Here is a 20799-nt window from a genome sequence, read left to right on the forward strand (position 1 = left end):
CCCCTCTCGGGTGACTCTGGGGGTATTGCTCTGTAAGTCGTGCTGCAGTAAGGTTTGGTTGCCCTACTAATATAGGTATTTAAACGAAAAGACGGTTACTCAAGTAACAAATTGCGCATTACATGTACCTTACAATGTCTTTAACGGGGGAGGTATATAAATTCAGGCTTACATGAGGGTCTGCATGGGGGTGGGGTGGAGCTTTCAATGGTTAATGGTAAATTCAGCACCTCTGACGACGTTTAGCAGTAAATTCCGGAAGGCGAGAGCTATATAGGGGTCCGGGGTATGCTCCCCCAGGATATTTTGTATTTTTAAACTTTCAATAACGTGTTTTCCTGCATAAGAGCAAAGTGACATGCAGCATTGGAACATAGGAATTGAGATACATTTCATAAAGTACCAATGACCGTCTTCGACGTCATACATTACCGGATAATCTCGTGCCCATCACAGCATGGGGTGCTTTGCTTGCACTGATTTTCGAAATTACCGGCCATGAGAAAGAGTAAACTGCACTAATTATAAATATCTAATAACCTATGATAAATTAAACGAAACTTATAAGCAATGACAACAATGACTTGTGTCAGTACAGGGGCTAACAGATGTCTCAGCCATTGAAGTCATTACATTGGTGTAACAAAAATCCCTCTTTGAAGCGTTTTACTGCTAAAATGACGACATGATGAAGAAAAGTATTTACATGAAAACCAGGTCACGTCGCTCATATTTGACTGGGAAGGGAAACCAATAGATATTATACAATACAGAATTTCCGTTCAATCAAGTGCTAGACGATTATTACAAATCAATGAATTAGGAATGAGACCTTTCGAAGACCTTTGTATACGTATGTATATAATATGGCATTTTCATTTGTATTATACATACGTAACATCCCAATAATGTCCTAAATTTAGGATGATATGACGACTTTGGCTTGGTCCTAATTGCATAGTTCTGCTTTAAACTTGCCATGTGATGTGTAAGCCATGATCGGGTCACTGCGCCCTCATGCGACTCTTTCCTAACATAACATGCTTTCTCCGCAATGTAAATGCAATGTGCAAATTTTTCGGTAGATGGCGTGTGGCTAAGCAGGGACAGTTTGTAGTCAATTCACTCTTCTTGAAGAATTACTTGACTTTGACTGTGTAAATTCGTTGATAGCAGAGATTTTAAAATAACACACGCAGATACAAGCAATCACTTAAAAGGTAATAAATTAAATATATTAAACTTCAATAAAACAGCAACAAAAGTATACAGAGATTCCTCATTTAGTATCTGGTGCCAGTCTACTACTTTCTAATGTGGAGACATTAGAAAGTAGTAGAATCTTTCACATAACATGATGTAATTTTAGTTCATATTTGACTACGCCATAGAGCAGAACACAATTCAATTAGTTTTCCTTTTAAGGTATTATTTTACTTTAAATTAGGCATATGATTAAAGAAATAGCCAATATCAATTTGGTATATGCACGTAAGTAATGTTTGGATTTTGAAAATAACACATTCATGTGCTCACAGATTTACGAATCCAAACTTCTCAAATTCTGGCATGACTTAATTACGCTCCTAGTAAGTTAAATTTATAATAGTTTAATGTCCATCACCGCTAAGTCAGGGGAATTGGAACATGCTAATCCTATTAGTATATGCAAATGTCTTTGCTAATATATAAGACTGATAACTGTCTAATACCATACTGTTGGAGGATAGAATGACTGGTTCCTATGGTGATATACAATACTCATATTGAACTAAGTTTTGCTCTCATAAAGAATACCGAACACTCATTGGACCGATTTGGTCATTTTATATAATATTGTAACACTTCACAGTACCGAGAACGCAGGTGTAATCGCGATGCATTGTGGTTTACGTCTCTAACATGTTCTATATCTCGATAATCTGTACTTGTGCTCATGCGCACTGGGCTCCTGGGATTACTAGGGGTCATACTGGTAACGAACTTCATCCTTATATACGTGATATACGTTGTGACTGCCCATATTCCCTGTTTCTCATGCGAATAATCATATTAAAAGTTAACTCTTGTTGGAATAATGGATGAAATGATAGCATGGGGCATGTATGACATGATATGGATGACATGACGGGACGGGACGAATGCCCCGGGCCTTTGCTGGGCACAAATTCAGCGTCTCATCCACAGGACAACGCGAGTTAAAAGCAGAATAAAAACAATCTGCTGCAGCATGCCGAAAAAAGGGGTCCTCTCTGCATTTTGAATTGGCGCGCGGCGTGCTATCCTACGCTGCGGGTGTCCGCCACATTTCCTGGTCATGTGTCTAAAGCCAGCCGTCGCCCACAACGATTGTCGTGCGATCGTATACCGTCGTCAGTCTAAAGTCGGCCTTATTTGCATAAGGGCAATGACCCCCCCACTTCCTTCGCCGGCGACGGTGAAAAATCCTCCTCGGATCTCCCGATGAAGGATCGCAGGATAGGGTCCGAGGCGGGAGTGACGACGATTCGAGGATTAGGCCACACCGATTTAATTTTATGGATGACATCCTCTGAAGACCCCCAAACTAGTGCGCGCGGGCGAATAAAAAAAAATTCCGGCCAAAAATAAAAATGCTACTGAACCACAGGAATACAAAGCTGGTATTGTGAATTCCCGACAGTACATAGTGACGTATACGATAAGCCGGCACATGCTGGCTTTTTGTGGCATTTATGAATCGGTACTATACTTATGTCCTGAGTTCTTGAGTCGTGGAGCTTCGAACTCGATAACTTGGGTGCTCGGCTCCGTTTTGTCGCTGACTAGCATGGACTACCCAGGCCTAGAGCCAGGCCAGAGCCTCGGTGGAGGTGATCTTTTTTTTTTTGAGGGCGACAGGCGAAAATCAATGCGCGCGCGGATGTCATCCATACATCATCAATACATTTGTGAACATCATCAACAGATTGATGAATGAGTGTAGAGTTCCTTCAAACAATCACGACTTTTGATGCACAATTGCCGTAATGAAGTTTAAAATCGAAAAGTTTTGTTGTGGGTTTCTAATGATTTCATTTGCAATGCTAAGCATCACCATGGTAACCAGTTGATTTAACCTCCTGCGATCCCAACTTCTGACGAAGAGGACAACTTATAGGACCGCCTTTCAACAGTCTCTGCGCTTCGCTGTCGTCTGCCGCGAATAGGCGGGGAATAGGCGCTGTCTTTCTTCTGCCGCCAGCGGAAAACGCGATCTGATGACCAGGTGTTGGCGGTCCCGTACAATGGCTCCAAGAGTCAGGTTAATGTTGTTTTTTTCTTTCTCGCGTAAGTCAAAATGATCATTGCTTCACTTGCGCTCTTGTTGTGACTGTGTGTGCGTTTCTCTTTCTTTCTCTCTCTTTCCTTCTCGCTCTCTCTCTGTGCTGTGCCTGCGAGTGTTTGTGTTTCTGTAGGTGTGTGCGTCACGGTTTGTGTAAGTTTGTGCATATCTCTCTGTGCGTGAGCGTGTCAAAAGTTTGTTTGTGCACGTGCGCCCGTGTAACTCTCTCTCTCTCTCTGTGTGTGTGTGTGTGTGAGAGAGAAAGAGAGAGAGAATTCCAAATTCGCTTCCATTCTTTAGCCACAGCAAGTAAATTTTATGATGACATCCGCAGACTCCAATATAATGCGATAGGGCAAATCAAAACAAGGCGACAAAAAAAAAAAACGGACTCTTTCATTTTCAAATTTTGACGTCATAAGCCTTGTAAAACAAGAATTCGGCTGAATGCGATGGAACATGTCAGTGTCAACATTTCCGATCAAACGCGAACCATTGTGCCTCAAGTATGCTGGATCCCTGATGGTCTCTGAACCGATGGGCATTTACAACATATTTGCCCATTTTCGGCATGTTGACCACCGTCAGAGGGCATTTTTTTTCCCAAAATCATGCGAAAATTAATGCACGCGCTGATGTCATCCATACAAATTATTTGCTGTTGCCTTACTGGTATGTACCTGCAGGACGTTGCCTTGTCACAGTCACTTGTCGCTGCAGCTGTGCGTGTAGTTTCACTTTGGATGTCAGAGGTGGTTGAATAGGAAACAAACACTTGACGAGTGAGCCCCTCTCTGTGATATCCAACAACAGGACCACCTTGGCACATAACCTTGAGGTGAATAACAAGTACTCCCTGCCAAGTGGTCTATCGACAGGGCTGAAAAATTGTACACTTTTGTCTAAATTCGGCGCCAATGCAGTTATGCAATTAAAATGTATTCCAAAAAAATATGGTTTATGAAGGCATTTTAATTCCTGCGGTAAACGTGAAGCCAACATCTGTTTGAATCATTTTTTAATTCATGAGACAATGAGTGAGTGTGTGTGTGTGTGTGTACATGTGTTTGTGTGTATGTGTGTGTGTGTGTTTGTGTGTGTGTGTGTATGAGTGTGTGTGTGTGTGTGGTGTGTGTGTGTATGTGTGTGTGTGTGTGTGTGTGTGTTGTGTGTGTGTGTGTGTGTGTGTGTGTGTGTGTGTGTGTGTGTGTGTGTGTGTGTGTGTGTGTGTGTGTGTGTTTGTGTGTGTGAGTGTGTGTGTGTGTGTGTGCGCACGTCCGTGCAGGTTGAAAAATTAATATTGAAACATCTTATTTACAAAATATTCGTGTGATTAGTAATTTACGTCCACTTTTCTATCCACTGTACTTGTGCAGTCATCTCACATTTCTGACACCTATTTTTTAAATGTTTTATTAAAAATATTCGTGTAACATTTGTGTGATTAGTAATTTACTTCCACTTTTCAACATACTTGTGCAATCATCTCACATTGCTGTCACTTATTTATGACGCTAAAACAGCCCACACGAGGCACACTAAGTTTGTGGTGCCACCACAAACTACCAGAATGTAAAACAAACATGGCTGACAGCTATGTCTCTAGCTATTGAACACTCGTAAGACGTCATATTTTGGCACCTCCACTTCCTGAATGGTACTTATTTGCAATGGACTATAAAGTTGAGTCAACTTGAACATTGCCTTTTTGTATCGTCGTAATGTTACAAAGTGCTGCTTTAACATCTTTCCATCCCAGCCAAGAGAGCACTTTTTCATGTCTTCTCAGTTTCAACTATCATGGTAAACACATCAAGTAGTTGTGGGACCCTTGATCTTTCTGGACTCCATCTTTGAGAGAGGACGCGCCAACAGTCATAGTAGGGGGCTGGAACAGCCAGTCGGTTTATACAGGTGCGTGTGGTAGTGCTAACAAGACAGGGAGAACGTCAGCACCTCAGACACGAGCCTGTCTGTTAAAACAAACTGTAAGGGTGACATCTGTCCGCGCGACACCGCTGACACTGATATTTACTGATGCAATCTGTCTTTTTTTCTTATCTTTCCACAGCACACTGACCTGCAGATCCAGCGTGCTCGTTTCCTGTACAGCTGTCAGGTTCAGTTCGCGATGCGGGAGGCGGCGGTGGTGCAGCGCGGGGAACTGGTCCTGAAGTTTCCCGCCGGGAACAGACACATCCCGCCCTTGCTGTTCCTGGTGCCGGATTTACACGGGTATACCGTCTTTCAGTTTGCTGCTTCTTTGCACGTACGAGTGGCAAACGTTCTTTGCACAAGGGGCTAGTCAAACTTTCACATTGATATGCCCCAATAAGTAGCAAAGCAGTACTTCATATCCACTAAGGAGAATTGAGTTTACTGTTTGAACTGGGTACCACAAAGGTGTTACATGAGAAACGATGTAACTTATGAATGTATTATGTTCTCCACCCCTCCACAAGCCATACATGTATCATTGTGTTCCCCACCCCTCTGTAGGCCATATTCTGTATCTGTATAGCCGGTATAAACACCCTTCGGCGTAACACACGAGCTTCGCAGGCACGCGGTGCGGCGACAGCTGGCTACATTACACCGATCGACTTGTTACACCTAACCCTTGAACTTCCAACTCTAGACATTATTTAGGGTATAGAGTTTTCTTCTTACACAACAATAGAGTTTCTCACCTGCAGAACTCCAGTCAGAAGCTCTGAGGAAAGTGTCTGATAGACATCGAAACGTAAGCAGGTGAGAAGCTCTGTGGTTGTGTAAGAAGAAAACTCTATACCCTAAGTATCTTCCAACCTGATGAAATTATTTACGGAAATCTAGACATTATTATTTTGTTCCCCACCCCTCTGTAGGCCAATGGTACGTGCTGCTTTCAAAAGAACTATAGAAGAGGGCGAGGTCTATGACGCTACAGAGACCATCCGACGATGGTCCAAACGGCCCTTTTCACCAAGGGCATTTGATATCTGGCAACCTTTCGTCACCAATGGTTCAGTGATTGATTGATTGATTGATTGATTGATTTGTTGGTTGGTTGGCTGGTTGGTTGGTTGGTCGGAGTGAAGATGCTTGCTTATACAAGGTGCCAATGTTTATGAAATGTTTTGTGTATTCTTAACGTACTTTTCGTTCCCGAAAGCTGCGTCCTGATCGGGGCCCGGTTTGGGGATGTGACCTCAGCATGACTTCATTTGGATCTCAGCGAGTTGACAGTTAAACTTAAATGAATAACACTGATGTTGTTTGTGATAGAATTACGATGTGTTCCGGAAGCAAGGACCCCTCCCAGGCCTGGCAACTCCCGTTCCTGGCCATGTACTACCGGAAAAGGGAAGCAGACGACGCCATCACCTATCAGGACATCCTGTTCCAGTTCACACAGGACCCGGAGCAGTACCAGCCCAGGGACCTGATGGTGAAGGCACAGCGTCCCTTGGAGATAATCATAGGTTTGTAGTAGCTATTATGGGAGGGAGTGTGAGAGAGAAAGAGAGAGAGAGAGAGAGAGAGAGAGAGTGAGTGAGTGAGTGAGTTACCAGCTCCATCATATATTTCTTGTCTTGTTGCAGTGAATGGCGAGGTCAGTGCTGCACCAGAGGATACAGATGAAGTACCGGATGACCAGCTGCGCCAGGTAGAAGACGACGGGCTCCTGTCCACACTGTGGAACATCTCCCGGTCCAACATCAAGTAAGTCTGAGAGAAATTGTGCTTTGCGCAAAACAAATTACCTCTGTAACTCATCTAAAATTTACGTAATAATCAACTTATTAACAGGTATTGCAAAATATTATATTCACGAACTGGTGTAGTAACAGAAACAATGGTAAATACATACCAATGGATCTATGATTTAAATAGGAAATCACCCCTTCATTCAACCTGTTATACAAGAGAATGTACAAGCATGTTTTGTCTAAGTTGTGAATTGTATGGTGCTGAGTTTCTTTGTATTTATGTGTGTAATTTGATGTGAATAAAGTTTGTGAAAAAAATCTCCAGGTCCGACAGCTCCACCTCTGCTCGGGCCGAGAGCGCACTGATGGCGACTTACCTGATGGACAGGCTCAACACCACCAAACAGCTGGAGAACTTCACTTTCCTCGTCATTCCGTGTACACATCAAGGTAAGGGCCGGTCACAAACGCCATAAGATCGTTGTACGCTCTAGTCTGGGTGCCAGACTGTTTCAAGGCGCAGTGTACAGGCTAGCAGGCTGGCTATAGGCTAGCTCCTAGGGCTAACCTGTTCCCAAGTAAATCTTATCAGAGAATCTGTTCCCAGGTAAATGTTACCGTAGAATCTGTTCCCGAGTAAATTTTATCATAGATTCTATTCGTCTATTTTGACGATATATCCATAACAGTTTTGTCATCGATACTGGTCATTCTATTTTCCAATGCGTTGAAACTCAAATGATATGTAAGCGTGTTGTTCGATCATCATACAAATGTACACGCAGTCTTGTGCATGTTTTGCTTTGGTGTATATACGTATGTGAGCTCGTGTGATAATACAATGATGATTCTTTTCAGTGGTAATTTCTGACGCTGTGCACCCTCTACCAGCAGTGCGATGCAGGTTGAAGTTGCCTGACTGGGGGAGGGCCTCCGAAACCGTCCTGGTCGTCAGGGACGGCCCGATCCAAAGTGTCAATATCGTAGACTTGGAGAGGTCTGGGCACGTCAGTGCTATCCTGGGAGGGAACTACCTGGTCCCGCTGAAGCACACAACCGTCAACGGGACATCCGTGCTGAAGGGAGACGTACTGAGGATCATCCGACGCTGGGCACGAAGTTGGCGAAAGACGGGGAGGGTTCTCATCGAGTACTCGTCGACGTCGAAGGGACCGTGGCAGGAGAGCGGCAACGGGGGAGGGGAGAAGGGCGAGACTGGCCAGGGAGTCCCGTTCGGCTCCGTCTTTGCGTTCCTGAAGATCAGCAAAGGGGCGCAGCAGGCTGACCCGTTCCGGTGGAGGATGGACGCGCTGTCGCGAGAGACAACAAAGAGGAACGAGTTGGGCTCAGGTCATCAGGATACCGGGAACGAGCCGGACAACGGCACTGACGTCACGGACATGGGGATGAGGGAGTGGAGTAACGCAAGTGACGTCATCACTGGTTAGCTGTGTTTTTATTTTTTTGTTGTATGTTTGTTGCCCTCCACCAGACTTCTTTTGCGGGCTGAATACAATGTAGAAAGGGGAGTACATGTACATGTAGACCCCTTTTCAAATCATGGCGCCATTTTGAAATCAGCTCTCGCGAGAGCACAACCTAGCGAGAGCACGCGGGATTTCACGCAGGAGTGGTAAGAGATTTTTGGAGGTGAACGTAAACGATGGCGTCTCAAATGGAATCACTTTCGGAGGTTAGTTACGCTTTCTGTTTGAGACATCCGCCTATTCATCTGCATGCCACGAGTAGACAATGTTGTGAACGAATGGACTCAATGTTGGGCAGTACTATTGAAAATTTTCGGTCGTTTTTCACAATTTCTAGTTTATCAGACTCTGCTTAAAGCCTTTTGTTTTGTTGATTTCTAAACAGATGTGGATGTGTGCAGCAGGTATTGACGAGTGTTCACAGGACTGTACCAACACGGATGGAACCTACACGTGTGGATGTCCGGATGGGTATGAACTCGACTCAAACGAAAGGACCTGCAACGGTAATAATTTTTTTTACTGATTTACAGTAACTATACATAATGTAGATGTCACATGGTTCACCTAGATGAAGATGACAGACGGTCATGGTAACGTCGAATCAAACAAATGGTTGTGAAAAAAGAACTTTTACTATTCAAGAATCGTGTTTGTTTTCAGACATAGATGAATGTAGCCAGGATAATCCAGACTGCCACGAGTGTCACAACACCCTGAGGAGCTATGAGTGTTCCTGTCGGGATGGGTTTGTGGTCAGTGACGATGGAACATCATGTGAAGGTTAGTGCCTACGAAAGGGATTGATTGTTTATTTGTTTGTTTGCACATAAAGAATACAAAATATAAATTACCAATACACGTTCCTGGCTGTAAAAAAAGCCACCAGGCTTATTTGAGTCCCCCCATCACGAACGAATTCTATTTACTTATAATGAAAACACTAGTAAAGAAACAGTAAGATAATGTTTAATAACAATATGTAGATATAAATCTGCAACCCTTTTATGACTATTAGAGGGTACATTTACCTTGGGCGCCATTTGAATACGTTACTACGGCACTGATATTGTACTTTTCTGAACTTATACCTTTTTGTGTTTTTCTTTTTTCTATGTACGATCAGATGTAGACGAGTGTGATTTAGAGCTTGATGAGTGTTCAAACGACTGTACCAAAACTGAAGGTGGCTGCCCTGAGGGATACAACCTTACCTCAGATGGAAGGATACTGGTAATAATTTCAACTGTTTAAATGTTCTTTAAAAAATGTAAATGGCCGACATTAAAGCTTGTCCTTCAATCAGTTCAGCTGTATGAATACGGTGCTCAGCACCAAGGACAGGCCCCTTTAGCTATGTGAATGGTTCGTTCAGCACCAAAGACAGGTCCCTTAAGCTATGTGAATGATGCGTTCAGCACCAAGGACAGGTCCCTTTAGCTGTGTAAATGGTGCGTACAGCACCAAGGACAGGTCCTTTTAGCTATGTGAATGGTTCGTTCAGCACCAAGGACAGGTCCCTTTAGCTGTGTGAATGGTGCGTACAGCACCAAGGACAGGTCCCTTAAGCTGTGTAAATGGTGCGTACAGCACCAAGGACAGGTCCCTTTAGCTATTTAAATGGTGCGTTCAGCACCAAGGACAGGTCCCTTTAGCTGTGTGAATGGTGCGTTCAGAACTACGGACAGGTCACTTTAGCTGTGTGAATGGTGCGTTCAGCACCAAGGATAGGTCCCTTTAGCTGTGTAAATGATGCGTTCACCACCAAGGACAGGTCCCTTTAGCTGTGTGAATTGTGCGTTCAGCACCAAGAAAATGTCCCTTAAGCTATGTGAATGGTGCGTAAAGCACCAATGACAGGTCCCTTTAGCTTTGTGAATTGTGCGTTCAGCACCAATGACAGGTCCCTTTAGCTGTGTGAATGGTGCGTACAGCACCAAGGACAGGTCCCTTTAGCTATGTGAATGGTGCGTTTAGCACTAAGGACATGGTGAATGGTGCGTACAGTACCAAAGTCCCTTTAGCTGTGTGAATAGTGCGTTCAGCACCAAGGACAGGTCCCTTTAGCTGTGTGAATGGTGCGTTCAGCACCAAGGACAGGTCACTTAAGCTGTGTGAATGGTGCGTTGAGCACCAAGGACAGGTCCTTTTAGAACCTTGAATGGTGCGCTCAGCACCGAGAACAGGTCCCTTAAGCTATGTTAATGGTGCGTTCAGCACCAAGGACAGTTCCTTTTAGCTGTGTGAATAGTGTGTTCAGCACCAAGGACATGTCCTTTTTAGAACCTTGAATGGTGCGTTCAGCACCAAGGACAGGTCACTTTAGCTGTGTAAATGGTGCGTTCAGCACAAGGACAGATCCTTTTAGCTGTGTGAATGGTGCGTTCAGCACCAAGGACATGTCCCTTAAGTTATGTGAATGGTGCGTTTAGCACCAAGGACAGGTCCCTTTAGCTGTGTGAATACTGCGTTCAGCATTAAGCACAGGTCCTTTTAGAACCTTAAATGGTGCGTTCAGCACCAAGGACAGGTCCCTTTAGCTCTGTGAATGATGCGTTTAGCACCAAGGGCAGATCCCTTTAGCTGTGTGAATGGTGCGTTCAGCATTAAGGACAGGTCTCTTTAGCTGTGTGAATGGTGCGTTCAGCACCAAGGACAGATCCCTTTAACTTTCTAAACGGTGCGTTCAGCACCAAGGACAGGTCCCTTCAGCTGTGTAAATGGTGCGTTTAGCACCAAGGACAGATCCCTTTAGCTGTGTGAATGGTGCGTTCAGCACCAAGGACACGTCCCTTTAGCTGTTCGAATGGTGCGTTCAGCACCAAGGACAGGTCCCTTCAGCTGTGTGAATGGTGCGTACAGCACCAAGGACATGTCCCTTTAGCTGTGTAAATTGTGCGTTCAGCACCAAGGACAGATCCTTTTAGTTGTGTGAATGGTGCGTTCAGCACCAAGGACAGGTCCCTTAAGTTATGTGAATGGTGCGTTCAGCACCAAGGACAGGATCCTTTAGCTGTGTAAATGGTGCGTTCAGCACCAAGGACAGGTCCCTTTAGCTGTGTAAATGGTGCGTTCAGCACCAAGTAGAGATCCCTTTAGCTGTCTGAATGGTGCGTACAGCACCAAAGACAGGTCCCTTTAGCTGTGTGAATAGTGCGTACAGCACCAAGGACAGGTCCCTTTAGCTGTTAATGGTGCGTTCAGCACCAAGGACAGATCCCTTTAGCTGTTTGAACGGTGCGTTCAGATCCAAGGACAGGTCCCTTATGTTATGTGAATGGTGCGTTCAGCACCAAGGACAGGTCCCTTTAGCTTTGTTAATGGTGCGTACATCACCAAGGACAGGTCCCTTTAGCTGTGTAAATGGTGCGTTCAGCACCAAGGACAGATCCCTTTAGCTGTCTGAATGGTGCGTACAGCACCATGGTCAGGTCCCTTTAGCTGTGTAAATGGTGCGTTCAGCACCAAGGACTGGTCCCTTTAGCTGTGTGAATGGTGCGTACAGCACCAAGGTCAGGTCCCTTTAGCTGTGTGAATGGAGCGTTCAGCACCAAGGACAGGTCCCTTTAGCTGTATGAGTGGAGTTTTGAGTGTACGAGTATGGACGGATATGATGTCAGTGTGGATGGAACATTTGCCAAGGTCAGGAAAAAACATACAAATATGTCAGCAGTTCTTGTAAATAGTGACCAATAATGTAAACAGACCACATATACAGTATTTTGACAAAATATTGTGAGTGGTAGTGCAGGACTGCATTATCATGTTGGACTCTTTCAATTTCAACTAAAGCATTACTGGCTCTACAACAAAAAACTGGATATGATTTTGAAAACGTCAGACGTTTCAGCTAGCATCCGCTAGCTTTCGTCAGTGACTGAGAGACCAGAGGGGAAATGCAGGTTTATAAGCACAACCTATTGATTGATATGAAAATGAAGTGACGACAAATTTTTGAAAGTCGAAAAAGGAACAAAAGTTAGACAAGTCAAGACAAGATGATGCAAATTAGTCTGAAAGCTTCTGTTATACAGAACAGGAGCTTAAGTGTTGTCTGTCCTCGGGGCTGGGAGTGCCAAAAAACCAAGTGCCGGAAAGATCGACCCGTAGCCCTCCTTCCCTGTTGAGGGTTGGGTTGCACATTCTTTCATATATTGCCTCTTTAACACCCCGTTCCCACCAGCGTGTTTCGCGGTCTAAGATATCCGTGGACTCGAGTTTGAAAGAGTGACCCTGGTTGTGTTGTAGGTGGTGGAAAATAGCTGAGGAGTAGCCGTTGGCACTAGGTCGTCAATGTTCTTTGTATCCTACTTTGATTGGTCGACTTGTCTCTCCGATGTAGGTGTTCTTACAATTGGGCTCCTCACATTTGAGTCTGTAAATAACATTCGCCTTGGTACCTTTGTGAGGTCGGTCCTTAGGGTGTACTGGTCTTTGTCTGAGAGTTGAGTGAGGTTTGAAGTTAGTGGCTATGTTGATGTTTTGGAAGATCCGTCGGAGTTTCTCAGATACTCCTTGGACATACGGAATAGTGATGTTGACCTTGTTTTTGTTGGTCAATGGTTTGCACTTCTGGGTTTTCTTAGACTGATCTGAAGGTTTGAGCGCTTTGTCAATCAATAGGTTGTGCTTATAAACCTGCATTTCCCCTCTGGTCTCTCAGTCACTGACGAAAGCTAGTGGATGCTAGCTGAAACGTCTGACCTTTTTTAAAATCATATCCAGTTGCTTGAGTAACTGCTTTTTGGCGTATCGTATTACCTGGATGTCTAACCTACATCGACGTACTAGTTCTACAGTCTTCGCCGACTCTTTAATGCTGTATTTTTTCCACTTTTCAACAGATGTGGATGAATGTACTTCGAATCTTCATGACTGTTCTCACGACTGTACCAACACAGACGGGAACTACCCATCTGACTGTCCTACAGGTTTTGAACTCAGCTCAGACAAAATAACCTGCAATGGTAATCATTTGGATCAGTTTTGTCTGATGTGACTGCTCAGAACCAAGAGGTTTCGGGTTCGAATCCTGCCATGCCAACAACTCTTCTGCCCTTGGGAGAGGCAATTCCCTCACTTCTCTCAAGTGAAAATGACTATTGTCCTCTGCGTTGGTGGCGGCATGAAAAAAGTTGAGCCACTACCATGTCTTAAAATGCATCGCAATAAAACAGACCATATATTGCTATCATTAGAAACGAGAATAAGCATATGTTCATTTAAACTGCCTCAGATGTGGACGAGTGCGCCTCGTGGCTTGCTGGATGTTCTCACGACTGTACCAACACAGACGGGTCTTTCACCTGTGGATGTCCGGATGGGTACGAACTGAGCTCAGACGAAATCACCTGCACAGGTAATAATTTCCATTGTTTGTCAGCTTTCTTTGTTTAATTGCTTGATGACCTTTAAGGTTATCTTTTTTAGTTCAACATTTAAAAAGAACAACACAATTGATAGAGGTAACGAACTCATACAAACAAGCGAACTTAATATTAACGTTACCACTGGAAACAAAATAATATTTACATCAGATAAATCGTTGAAATATCTAGAATTAAAGTATTTATATTTTGTTATCATTTTGTAAACAGATGTTGAGTGCTCTTCAAGTCTCCACGACTGTTCTCACGACTGTACCAACACGGAGGGTTCCTATAGCTGTGGATGTCCGGATGGGTACACACTTAGCTCAGACGACAAGACGTGCAACGGTAATCAATTGAAATAACCGTTTTGTTACTCCGTGAAGGATTGACTCCTTCCAAAAGTCTTAAATTGCATTCCTTAAATCAAACAACAGAGCTAATGTTTGTTCTTGTGAAATCACTCCTGCAGGAGTATTGTGGTTAGTCGGTTTTTCGCGTCCGCAGGTAGCTAAGAACACAGGGTTCCATTTGTTTAACCGGCATGTAATTTTATACGTCGTCTGCAGGCATGTCCATGATGATGCATGTGTTTTTATTTTTACCCTAGCTGTTTCCGTGGTCAATGTAATATTTCATAAGCTGGTTTCTCTTTGCACACAATACTAAACGCTTTCTTGCTTTCAAACAGATGTGGACGAGTGCGCTTTATTGCTGGACGAGTGTTCACACGACTGCACCAACACAGAATGGTCCTACACATGTAGCTGTCCCACAGGATACCAACTCAGCTCGGACGTACGAAAAGACTTGTGAAGGTACAAAATGTATCTATTTTGATTATTCATTTTTCCACGGTGACTACAATGACCATCTAATAGGTAGCCCTTCCGTCTTTTCAGCTGTATTCGTAAGTTATTTTGTATCCGTCTTACTCCGATGATGACGAGTGTTCTACGAGTGCTCACGACTGTTCACACGACTGTACCAACACAGACGTGTCCTACACGTGCGACTGTCCTACAGGATATGGACGGAAGGATCTGTGATGGTAAGTATTAATTTTTGTTTGTTTGTTTGTTTGTTTTCTTTTGGGTGTAATTGAAATAATCATCTATGTGTGTAGTTTGTCGATTTTCTTCATTAGTGCTCGATATACAAATTTGTATCTTCTCATTTACAGATGTGGATGAGTGTGCGTCAGATCAGGACGAGTGTTCACACGACTGTACCAACACGGACGGGTCTTACACGTGTGACTGCCATACTGGATACCAACTCAGCTCGGACGACAAGACTTGTGAAGGTATCTGTTTGGATTACTCATTTTCCACAATGACTCCAATTGCTAGGATCTAGGATCTAGTACCTTTCACTAAGCCCTTGGGTCTTTTTGTTTAAGCTAATACTTTTGTATCCTTCTTACACAGATGTTTACGAGTGTTTTACAAGTGCCCACGACTGTACACACGACTGTACCAACACGGATGGGTCCTACACTTGCGACTGTCATACAGGATATGCACTCGATACGGACGGAAGGACCTGTCATGGTAAGTAGCTAGGCTATTTTTTTATTTTTTATTTTTTCTGGTGTGGCTGAAATTATCATTTATACTTTTATTTTTATAGTAGTGCTCGATATACTGTTACAAAGTTGTATATTGTCATTACAAAGTTTTATCTTCTCATTTACAAACAGATTTGAAAGAGTGTGAGTCAGATCAGTACGACTGTTCTCACGACTGTACCAACACGGACGGGTCTTACACGTGTGGATGTCCTGAAGCTTACGAACTCGGCTCTGACGACAGGACCTGTAACGGTAATTATTGAAAACAACCGTTTTTTATACGTAAGCTTGCTTGAATTTAGTGTTACCATGTACCAAAATATTAACACTTTTGTGCTTTGACTTTGTTTCTTACAGTATCCAAGATTTAACTCTGTGCTTTGACCATGGAACGGCTAAGCCTTTGAATGTTTGGAATAATCATCTTGAGATTAAATGAATAAAGAGATAATATTTTTTTCTTCTTCTCAAACAGACGTGGACGAATGTTCCAGAAATCTCCACGACTGTTCTCACGACTGTACCAACACGGACGGGTCTTACACGTGTGGATGTCCTACAGGATACCAACTCGGCTCAGACGAAATGACCTGTGAAGGTGATTAATTCATTTGTCTTTTTAGTAGCTTGAACACAATGTTGGTTGCTTTGATACTCAGATTTCTTTGTATCTTCATCTATAGCCGGTACAAACGCTCCTCGCTGTAACACATCAGCTCCCTTCCGCGGCGTGTTACATTATCTATATTACACTGAGCGACTTGTTACATCGAACCTTTGACATTTGGTTCAACATATAACCATATAACGTTCCTTAAACAGATGTGGACGAGTGTGCAACAGATATTGACGACTGTTCTCACGACTGTACCAACACGGACGGGTCCTACACGTGTGGATGTCCTACCGGTTACGAACTTGACACCGTCGAAAAGACCTGCAACGGTAATTATGTCAAATCCTTGAATTTTAGTAAAGCTATTAAGTCATCTTCATCAGCAGGGCAATTCTGACTGGTTTACTGTGCACTGACGCTAGATGTTACTTGGTGCATAGTGCACTAAAGGTGTTAGATAGTTCACAGTGCACTTAAGCTAGTTTGTACTGTTTACAATGCATTCCGCAAGTACTGTAATTATTAAGTCAAATTATTTTCCGTAGCAATATTTATGTTACGTATTATGTATATGCATACCAGTAAGTAGAAATGATAAATGCCTTAAAGGTACATGATTCAAAATTTTTCAGACATTGACGAGTGTGTTATCGCCCCCTGTCAGAATGGAGGTGAATGTCAGGATGGAGTTAACCTGTACACTTGCTCGTGTGCCAGTGGGTGGGATGGAACTCACTAAATATGGTTCTCTGTCGTATCGTACTTTGAATGTTTTGTACGTTTTCAGGTTGTTGCCTTGATTTTCTCTTTGTCCTTGTGCTTGTAGTGCTGAATTGAATTTCTGGATATATCTTTTAATCTTTGTTTTAGTTCGTGCAGATGGAATGGTTTGTTAATATACTCGTGTGTATATAGGCATGCATAGCCGGACTCCTCTAAAATTGTCTTAATGTTTAACAACCAACGAGGTACTTTACTTCTAACAAGGTCTTTTTGTACTATGTAAGCTTCATACTGAAGGCTTTCAACGGGAACATTTCTAACTAATCTATAATAATAGCTGTACATTCTACAATACGCTTCAATCCATAGGGGGAGCGGCCAAGTTCAGCTCTACTGGCATAGTTACTAGCGTTTCGTCTTAATCCTAGAATTTGCTTACAGAATTTTAAGTGTGTTTGTTCAAGCGGCGAGTTATCATTTAATCTGTTGTTGCACCACACTTCCGCTCCGTACAATAATATAGGGATAACACACTGATCAAAAAGCTTACGGTAAACTGATATAGGAGCCCTAGTGTCTCCGAGAGTACATTTAATGCTGAACCACGCTCGTAATGCCTTCTTTTGTAGTGATTTCATCGCTGTGTTAAAGTTACATCCAGCTGTAAAGACTACACCTAAGTAAGAATAAGACGAAACTACTTCTATGTCTTTGGAGAATAATTTAAAGCTAAGTTTTGAAAAGGTGTGTCCTTTCTTATTAAATACAATAATCTTTGTTTTATTTAGGTTGACAGTTAGTTTCCACTTTTGGCAGTATCTACCAAGCGTGTCTATTGCATTTTGCAGGCCTTGTTGACTTTCGGACAGCAAGACAATGTAATCGGCATATAGCAAACTTGTTACTTTTGAGTGGTGTAATAGCGGTGCGTTAATGTCTGCCATGTTTAAGTCGTTAACAAGGTCACTGATATAAAGGTTGAATAATGTTGGACTCAATACGCAGCCTTGACGGACACCAATCTGAACAGGGAAGCTCTCTGTTAAACCACCAATAGTTTTAACGTGTGCTTCGGATTGGTTATAAAGACTTTGGATGATACTAAAACACTTGCCGGATATGCCTTAGATAGAAGTTTGAAAAATAAATTGAATCGAAAGCGTTGGAGAGATCTACAAAACAAGCGTACAGACGTTTTCCCGATTGACTATATTTTGAGATTAATGTTTTAAGTATGAAAATGTTGTCTGAAGTTCTGTAGTTTTTCCGGCAGCCCGTTTGGTTTGGTTTGATGAGTTTGTTCTCTTCTAGGAATGTCGATATTCTTCTGTTTAACACTGATGTAAATAATTTGCCCAGGCAGCTAGATATCGATATTCTACGATAGTTGTTCACTTCGTCCTTTCTACCCGATTTAAAAATGGGAACAATATAACTTTTCGACCATTCTTTGGGGTAGTTTCCTTTTGACAGAATCTAAATGAATAATTTCACTAACGGTGCCAGTAAGGTTAATTTTCCTGCTTTAACCATTTCATTAGTTATCCTGTCTTCTCCACTTGCTTTTTTTCTTTTTTAACAGGTGTATATCTGTTTCTAATTCCGTTATTGGGTCATCTAGCTAGGGGACTCGGATTTGCCTCACCTTTCCGCAACGTATGTAATTTGCATAATGTATCTTTTTCAAAGGCAAGGTCGAAGGCTTGACCTTGTTGTCTGGATTTATCATGGAGGGCTTTCAAATGTTCCACCCATGTGTCTTCTAGGGGTGTGGTGTTGTCTCTTTTTAGTTTTTTTAAGTAAGTTCCAGAACGCAGTGGGGTTGTTTTCTTGTAGATTTGCTAATTGTTCTAGACAACTCTTTTCATGTTCTCTTTTGCGCAGTCGGATAAGTTTATTATACTCCTTTTCTTTTTAAAATAGTTACCTCTCAGAAACGGATTTTTTGGGTTTGTATTAGAAGGTATCTTAAGTTTTTTTAGTTCATGCATGAAGTCTTAGCAACTTTTATCGAACCATTTCTTGTTCGCTTTTTGCCTACATGTCATTTTAGTACATTTCATTTGTAGCGATGCTTTCGCAGCCGAGTCTAATATTTCTTGAATGTTTTGAACGTTATTATCAATGTTTAAATTGGTTTCATGGTTGTCGGACAAAAAACTCTCTATCTTTTATAGAGATAGGTGAGCTGTTTAATACAGTCTTAGTATTAAAGGTCCGCAAACCGGTTCCATTTATCATCTTTGGTTTGGGATTTATAAGCGTTTGAAGTTTTAAGGGCAGCCTTAAGGTAGGGTTAGGGTTAGGGCAACCGAAGGTACCAGAAGGTCAAATTTGGTGTCCTTTGAAAGGTAATGGTCTCAATATTAAATCTCCGCATACCGTTTTCATTTAGTATCTTTGGTTTTGGATTTATAAGCATTTAAAGTTTTAAGGGCAGCCTTAAGGTAGGTTTAGGGTTAGGGCAACGGAAGGTACCAGAAGGTCAAGTTTGGTGTCGTTTGAAAGGTAATGATCTCAGTATTAAAAGTCCGCAAACCGTTTCCATTTATCATCTTTGGTTTGGGATGAATAAGCGTTTAAAGTTTTAAGGGCCACCTTAAGGTATGATTAGGGTTAATCGCACAACCGGACGGACATGTATTAATTTTGTGTACTGAATTTTTCACCGTGGTCAGACCGCCACATTTAACGATGGGACCAGTCACTGGTAGTTTTTATTTATTTATTTTTTATTTGTTTGTTCGTTTCGCATAGCCGGTAAACTGTCTTTAGGCGTGATTCACCGGTTTTGTACATGCACATGTAAGTACAAGCTGCGTAAGACCGGATTGATTTGATTTCATTTATCATATCTTATTGGATTGCATTGTTTGAAAGACTCACACCGGGAAGGACCTCTACTTTTTTCAATAAGTGGTTCTTTAACAAATACCCCCCTTGGAGTAAATAGTTTACAGAGAAATTAAATTCAAACAAAATTTTTAAAAAAGAAGACAGGCCGTGCATGGGTGACTAAAAAGTGAATCTGGTCCAGATAATTAATGTCTGATTCTAAATTGTTTTGACTTTACAACGTATGCTTTTCTCAGACATGGCATTCCGCACTGAGGAAGGACCAGATCTAGACGTGCGTGAAAAAGACGGGATGCGAGGGATGTGCCGCGCAGATGTAGCCAGGTGGGTTTATATACGACTTACATAGGACTTAAAGCTGCATTATGTAACATTTTTGCACCAACGATTTAAAATTAATTAAAAATATCTAGTGATCGTCATCTACGTCTTTATTTACGTCCATATATTTTGCCGTTATTTAACATTTTTGACATTCATGGTTGGCATTATAACAGCCCACACGAGGCGCATTCAGTCTGTAGTGCCACTCCAAACTACAGGAATATAAACAAACATGGTTGACAATATAACCACCCCAATGTTACATAATGAAGCTTTACAAGTTAGGAGAATACAATAACTTGAAGGTTGAGTCATTTCTTTGTTTATTAAAAAGCTGAATCAACCCTACTCCATTTCAAATAAGTGTTAGTGGAGGTGTCAAAATAAGATGCCTCACGACAGTGCTTAAGCATTTGAAACACAGATGCCAGGCCGTGTTTGTTTAGGTTATGGTATTTTAAACTTAGGCCAATTTAATTTCTTGGTTAATGGATTCGCCGCTTCATTTTTTTCTGATTTGCAAATAAAAATAAAAATTCAGAATCAGCTGCAAAATGCTCATATTTTGCCCTGAACAGTTGAAAACAGTCCTTTTCATCCTAGTTGTTATAGTTATTCCATCTTTCAATGCAATGGTATCATTAAAAGTTAAAAACTCATTAAATTTTGAACCAGCCTGGTGTGGTGTTGACTTTATGGCTCCTATCGTGCCATCGTACCATAATAGGATGCCTAGGCCTGTTTTTATTTTTATTTATTTTTTCGCCCGCCCGCTCCATTATTTTTGTAGAAAAATCCGTTAACCAAGAAATTAAATTGGTGTGGCCTATTGGTGGCGACACCTAAAAAAAAAAA

The 20799-nt window shown here is 42.3% G+C and overlaps 2 protein-coding genes across 2 annotated transcripts in view; both read left to right on the forward strand.

The window, feature by feature from the left end:
- Nucleotides 1–2094: 2094 nt before the first annotated feature.
- LOC109476457 lies at nucleotides 2095–8444 on the forward strand. Its single transcript, XM_019777392.1, has 8 exons — nucleotides 2095–2103; nucleotides 3200–3283; nucleotides 5376–5539; nucleotides 6172–6308; nucleotides 6571–6768; nucleotides 6889–6997; nucleotides 7322–7446; nucleotides 7855–8444. Exons 1-8 carry the CDS (start codon nucleotides 2095–2097, stop codon nucleotides 8442–8444), a joined length of 1416 nt encoding a protein of 471 aa, XP_019632951.1.
- A 215-nt stretch (nucleotides 8445–8659) lies between these two features.
- The window catches only part of LOC109476458 (matrilin-2-like), a 12976-nt gene continuing 836 nt past the window's right edge, over nucleotides 8660–20799 (forward strand). The window contains exons 1-14 of the mRNA XM_019777393.1: nucleotides 8660–8689; nucleotides 8869–8989; nucleotides 9147–9266; nucleotides 9610–9710; nucleotides 13318–13450; nucleotides 13720–13842; nucleotides 14081–14200; nucleotides 14544–14650; nucleotides 14849–14903; nucleotides 15036–15158; nucleotides 15283–15405; nucleotides 15555–15677; nucleotides 15901–16023; nucleotides 16248–16370. Coding sequence (XP_019632952.1) covers nucleotides 8660–8689; nucleotides 8869–8989; nucleotides 9147–9266; nucleotides 9610–9710; nucleotides 13318–13450; nucleotides 13720–13842; nucleotides 14081–14200; nucleotides 14544–14650; nucleotides 14849–14903; nucleotides 15036–15158; nucleotides 15283–15405; nucleotides 15555–15677; nucleotides 15901–16023; nucleotides 16248–16370 — 1525 coding nt within the window. The remainder of the gene's footprint in view (nucleotides 8690–8868; nucleotides 8990–9146; nucleotides 9267–9609; nucleotides 9711–13317; nucleotides 13451–13719; nucleotides 13843–14080; nucleotides 14201–14543; nucleotides 14651–14848; nucleotides 14904–15035; nucleotides 15159–15282; nucleotides 15406–15554; nucleotides 15678–15900; nucleotides 16024–16247; nucleotides 16371–20799) is intronic.

Source organism: Branchiostoma belcheri, unplaced genomic scaffold (genome assembly GCF_001625305.1).
Source record: "Branchiostoma belcheri isolate BF01 breed outbred unplaced genomic scaffold, Haploidv18h27 scaffold38, whole genome shotgun sequence".
NCBI classification, from domain to species: Eukaryota; Metazoa; Chordata; class Leptocardii; order Amphioxiformes; family Branchiostomatidae; genus Branchiostoma; species Branchiostoma belcheri.